General features: G+C 42.3%; 1 protein-coding gene across 1 annotated transcript; it reads left to right on the forward strand.

Moving 5' to 3' along the window:
* The first annotated feature begins 980 nt into the window (after positions 1-980).
* On the forward strand, positions 981-5,906 carry LOC108148910 (calnexin). The gene is made up of 9 exons (XM_041709377.1): positions 981-1,358; positions 2,310-2,648; positions 2,761-2,832; positions 2,939-3,072; positions 3,502-4,090; positions 4,150-4,290; positions 4,652-4,780; positions 4,857-5,084; positions 5,159-5,906. Exons 1-9 carry the CDS (start codon positions 1,215-1,217, stop codon positions 5,201-5,203), a joined length of 1,821 nt encoding a protein of 606 aa, XP_041565311.1. The 5' UTR covers positions 981-1,214; the 3' UTR covers positions 5,204-5,906.
* Positions 5,907-6,222: the final 316 nt, after the last annotated feature.

Consider the following 6,222-nt stretch of genomic DNA (forward strand, 5'->3'; position numbering starts at 1 on the left):
ACATGCAAGTTTACTTTTATATTCCGCGGTGAGCTTGAATCTGATATGTCCGAAGGCAATATAAATGAATGCCAATATTTTAATAGAATCTCACTTCGGAAAAGTATTCATTTTAAATGGGCATCGGGGAAATACTAAGTAATTCTGATGCTTATTTGGGTGCATTTCTTTTTAGTTAACTTCAAACATTTCTTAGAATATATGAAGAATATTTTAAGTTTATGAAATATAGGCAGCTCACTGTTAAAATTAAAACGTATAGACAGACGTGTGTCAGTTAATAATTTTTATTTTGTCATTTAACCAATGATTTGGAAAAAAGTTAAATATTGGCTAGAGATTTTCTGAAAAGCCTGCTTAAAAATAAATTAGCAGCGTAAAAATGTATTTTACCGCTTTGAATTTATTACGTTTTTTTTTAAACAACCCAGAAGACAACAACATATACATCTAAATCTATATATTTATACATTTATTGAATGTATGTATCCAATAAAACATTTAAGTGACCATCATCTTCTAATCATTAAATAATTTAAAATTGAGTTTTTATTTACTTGTTTTTTATCATTTGTTTCAAGAGTCGTTAATTTAAGGGATTATTTTATTTTAAAAAGTTTGGGAAGTAAGTTCCTAAAAGTATTAGAGCTTGAGACTGCGACTTTACAAACACTTGATTAAAACATAAGTTTATCTACTTAATAAAAAGACGTTTTTAAAAATTCATTAACTCTAGATAATTATCTCGCTTAGAAAAATAAAACAGTTTCTAAATGCGGAACAGTAAAAAGTATGCAACATTTAGGCATAGAAATGGGGTTTAGTCGCTGCTATATTTTCATCGGAGTTCAAAACCAAGAATTTCGTCTGAAGTTCAAATGGCTCAGTTTTCGTTAGAGATGTGAAAACATAGCTGATACCCGCCATACAGAGCCGATGTTTTGAATATCTCGATGATATCGATGTTTGTATCGATGTTTCCCCACCTCCAACCTTCAAAGTAGGCAGCGAAAAAGCAGAATGTATAATTTTTAATTTAATTACAAATAGTTCGTTGTGCCAGATCTCGATTCTCGTTATTCCACAACAGTCCGCAGTTAGGGAAAACAGGTGAAAAGCAGAGGAGGAACTCGTTGAAATCGTTGTTGCCTGGTTTTCCAATCGCCGCGGATTGAAGAAAGTCCCCCAACGAACGAGGAAAAAAGTGGGTGAAAATGCCGAGGAAAATGGGCGGAAAGCGGAGTGCAACGCTGGCGTTGCTCTTCGCCTGCGGATTGCTGCTGATAAGTACGGCTAAAGCCGCCGATTCGGGTCCGGAATCAGATGACTTCGAGGATGGATATGTGGAAGATGTTCAGGTGAGTGCGGCGCTGCGATCCGAAAGATAAAAGAGTGTAAAAAGTACACGTCAGTGGAAGCTACTAGAAAAGCATGGTTTTCGGTTGCTGGAGAGGGGAAGAGAGGTGGGTGGTGCGGCCGGCTTTTTTCACTTGATGACCCACAATTAGCATGCGAGTGTGTTTCGGCGTTTCCACCGTCGAATGCGAGGGAAATTATTTATCCACAGATGAGGTCAAGCAGATAGCGCCCTTTTGGCATCTTTATGGCAGCCCGAAAAATGCACAAATCTGGTATTCCACAGGTTACATCACAAAGGGAGAGAGAGTTATAGTTATATGAGTTGCAATATACGTTAAATGAGCGAGTTTCCAAAGCAATTCTTTCATTCATCATTCTCATTTATTTTGGGAGCATCTTATGATCTACACAATTTGATAAAAACCTTCAAGATCTTAATGGGCTTATCTACAGACGAGGTTAAGAAGATAGCACTCTTACAACACTGCAGTATCAAAATAATTATTTACCATTGGGACAAAGTTACTAAAGCTTATAAAAGTAACAACAACCTATTTATAAGTAACATTTCAGCTTGAAAGAATTTCCTAATAACTTTTGTTTTATTTCAATGAAATTTCTAATGTCAAACTTAAAGTGGCAAAATAATTAATTTTAATTCTCATTCCAATCTTTAAGGCTCTATGGTAACAACATATCTCATAAAATTAGGCTTCATCAACTAGAGTAAGTCAATTTGATCAAAAAAAGGCTTTGGATATGTTCCACTTTGGATATAGTAAATAAATGTATATCCTATTGTTTCTATAATTCTGTCCTCAGGTGTAGCGCTCTCAAATTTAAGCCACGCCACCCACTTTTCTCTCTCTTTATCACTTTCCCTGACTGACAACCGCGTGTTATGGATTTTATCGCACCTTATCTAACGTTTTACAATATCTCTCTTTTAGGAGGAGTCAGCTGCCGCTGAAGGCGATGAGAAGTTGGTCTACGAGAGCCCGGTGATCGATCCCAAGAAGTTCCACTTTGCGGATCACTTCGATGACGTGGAGGCCTCCAGGAAGAAGTGGGTCTTGTCGCAGGCCAAGAAGGACGACATTGCCGAGGAGATCTCCAAATACGATGGCATCTGGAACTGGGAGTCGCCGCAGCGCATCGTTTGGGCGAATGACCTGGGTCTGGTGCTCAAGTCGAAGGCCAAGCATGCGGCCATATCCGCCCCCCTGCGCCAGCCCTTCGACTTCAAGCAAGACAAACCGCTGGTGGTGCAGTACGAGGTCACGTTGCAGGTTCGTCACCCACTACAAAGCTCTGGAATTGCATCAGCCGCTGGGCAAATCCAATTAATACCCGCTTACTGACCCAATTTTCTTTCTACCCACGTTTTTTTTTTTTTTTTAGGAGGGTCAGGAGTGCGGTGGCTCGTATCTGAAGCTTCTGTCCGCCGGAAAAGAAACGGAACAACTCAAAGCCGTAAGTTCGCGAGGCAATGCCCTCATAGCTCATAGCTGCCCGAACCCCAAAGACCATAAACCATAAGCCATAAACAACCCCCAAATCGCAATCTGTATATTCGTAGTTCAATGACAAGACACCCTATACCATCATGTTTGGACCGGACAAGTGCGGCAACGATGTGAAAATGCACTTCATATTCCGGCACGTCAATCCAATTAATGGCACCATCACCGAGAAGCACTGCAACAAGCCAAAGTGAGTCCATTAAATAAAAACCACTCTTCGAGAGATGGCAAATCAAGGGACGAATGCTCAGTCAAGCGTTATAGTTTTTTCTATATGTGATGAAAACAGCATTTCACGTTCTACCAGATGAAACATTACAAAACACATAAATCTTCCTTTAAAGGTTGGGAGTTTATTTAATTAGCTGCTTGTTTAAATATCAAATTTATGCAACGATGCAAAAGTAATGCTTAAATGAATTTGATATTTGGCAAATTGCAAACTTGATTTATAATACATATTTCATAAATTCTCATTTCGCCAAATTTGATACCAGTTGCTTTTGAGATCTTTATCACCTTGTTTGTTTCTCGTCGTAACCAACCTTTTTCCCAAGAAATGAGTGGATGATTTATAGCCCTCTCGATGGTTAATTGTTTTTCTTCCATTTCCTTTTAGGAACCGTTTGGAGGAGCCATTCAAGGACAAGCTACCGCATCTCTACCAGCTGGTGGTGCGTCCCGACAATAGCTTCGAGATTCGCGTGGACCACAAGATTATCAACGAGGGCTCCCTGCTGACCGACTTCAAGCCCCCGGTTAACCCGTCGGCGGAGATCGACGACCCCAATGATCGCAAACCAGAGGCGTGGGACGAGCGCGAGAAGATCCCAGACCCCACCGCCCAGAAGCCCGAGGATTGGGACGAGGATGCTCCACCACAGCTGCCCGACACCAGTGCCGTCATGCCCGACGGTTGGCTGGAGGATGAGCCCGACATGATTTTCGATCCGACGGCCAGCAAACCCGAGGACTGGGATGCCGAAATCGATGGCGAGTGGGAGGCACCATTGGTGGACAATCCCGTGTGCGAAAAGGCCGCCGGCTGTGGCAAGTGGAAGGCTCCGCTCATCCCCAATCCCAACTACAAGGGCAAGTGGCGTGCACCGATGATCGAGAACCCCAACTACCAGGGCAAGTGGGCCCCCAGGAAGATCGCTAATCCTGACTTCTTCGAGGATCTCAAGCCTTTCCAAATGACACCCATTGTAAGTGGTTGTTTGTGGCAACTCATTTGCCTTACTATAGTTATATTTATTCTAAACAGAGTGCTGTGGGTCTCGAGCTGTGGTCCATGTCCAGCGACATCCTCTTCGACAATCTGATCATCACGGACGATGTGGAGGTGGCTCGTGACTTTGCCGCCAACAGTTTCGACATCAAGCGTCGCTACATCGATCGCGAATCGGTAAGTTAATGTCTAAGCCTCTTCCTTTTTTCCCCTCACAAAAAGACACAGAGAAACATAATCGAGTGACCGTTCTATCCGATCCGAAGAAAACCTTCTGGCACCGCCTGATGCGCCGCATGAACTACAAGCCCGGCTGGTGGGCCCTGTACTTCGTGTACCTGCTCATTCCGGCCAGTTGCTATGTGTTCTATCTCTACCGACGCGCCAAAGAGGTTAGCCCGCGGGCTTATCTTTCGCTCTTTAATTAGAAATTAGAAATACGTACGATACACCCACATGAACACTCTCATCTTGGCCTTTGCACCCTGCACTTGTAACTGTTACTGCTACTGCTACTTTTGGCATTTTCATTTCGTAGGACTCATTCGTCAATAAGGTAGTCGAGCTAGCCAAGACCTATCCCTCGATCTGGGGCATTGGCCTGGTGGCCATTGTGGCGCTGGTTGCCATCACCGTGTACTGTAGATTTGGTACCGCTAAAAGTCAGGTAAAGTGGCTTGTTTTCAGCTTCGATTTAAGTCGTGTTTCTGATTTGGTTGTCTAATATTGTTCTTAATTAACAGGACTCGGCTGCCAAAAAGGCTGCTGCCGAGGCCAAGAAATCCGACGAACCGCAACCGGATGATGAGCCCGAGGCTGAGGAGGAGGAAAGCGATCGGGCCGCGGGGGATTCCAGCAAGGAGAGCACGCCGCTGTCCGCTAGTCCCAAGAAGAACCAAAAGTCTGATTTAGATGATAACGAGGAGGAGACCAAGGCGGCGGAGAATCAAGAAGAGCCCGCACAGACTGAGGTGGGCTAAGAACTGCTAAATGGGGCCTAACACTCCAAACACAAACTAATGTTTTACATATTCCTTTTGTATAGGAAACTACCACAAAAACACGCAAGCGTCAGGCGCGCAAGGAGTAAAGCGGGCATCCTCAGAAGCCGAATCCAAAACAAATACTAAAAATCTAAAACAAACTTAATCCAATTCCAAATGCCAGCGGCTGCAGAAACATCGAATCATTCTGGCATACATTTTAAATATGTTGAATTTTCGCCATGGCAGCCGACACACATCTCCCTCAAACAAGAAATCAACACAAACTCGCATACGGAGAAACACCCACACACATGGAGAAATAAACACACACTCTCACACTGTAAACATACAGATTCTAGTGAAGTCTATAATTTAATTGAATAGCTTACACGGTTCGGTTTAGTCAACTGTATACGTACTTTGCTGTATTATCGTTGCATTTCTGTCGTGTTCGACCCTCTGTCGCCTTCTATATCTCCTGTATTCCCTTTCTCCCAGAATCAACCTGCTTTATATTGTTTAGTTGAAGTGCCGAAATGTCAACCCCAGAGAGACCTTTTGATTTTGTGTAAAAATAAAAAACACCAACTAGACAATTGAGGGAAACAAAAAACAAAAACAAAACAAAAAACAGCAAGCATACAAAGAGGGAACTAAAGCAGAGAAATTTAATGGCAAACATCTAGTTTAATATTATGTAATTTAAACGAAATTGAATAGTATGATAGTTATACTCAAGTTTCCATTTTCATTTGTATCGATGAAAATTTACAGCGAAAAAAATAAAACTAAATGTCAAAACGAAAACCAAAGCAACAGCTTTTTATTGCGACCAGCTACCAGCTGCAAAGCGAAAGGACTAAGGAGTATCCTGTCGACAGGACCTGATTTCACCCCCAAAAAGGCAACTCCACATTTCCATTCGGGTGTTAATTTAAATGTCAACCCCTGATGTTGGGATAGATCAGATTTGAATCGGATTTATTATGCTCGATGGTGCGTGTGGCGTCGACCAGACTAGACACATTGCATTTGTGCGGTTTTGGGGCATTTCCCCAAAAATGTTTTCATTATTTAGCTGATTGGTTGATATGGCGGCCGCTTCGAATAAAATACATTCAAC

This window comes from Drosophila elegans, unplaced genomic scaffold (genome assembly GCF_018152505.1).
Source record: "Drosophila elegans isolate 14027-0461.03 unplaced genomic scaffold, ASM1815250v1 contig_476, whole genome shotgun sequence".
Lineage (NCBI taxonomy): Eukaryota > Metazoa > Arthropoda > Insecta > Diptera > Drosophilidae > Drosophila > Drosophila elegans.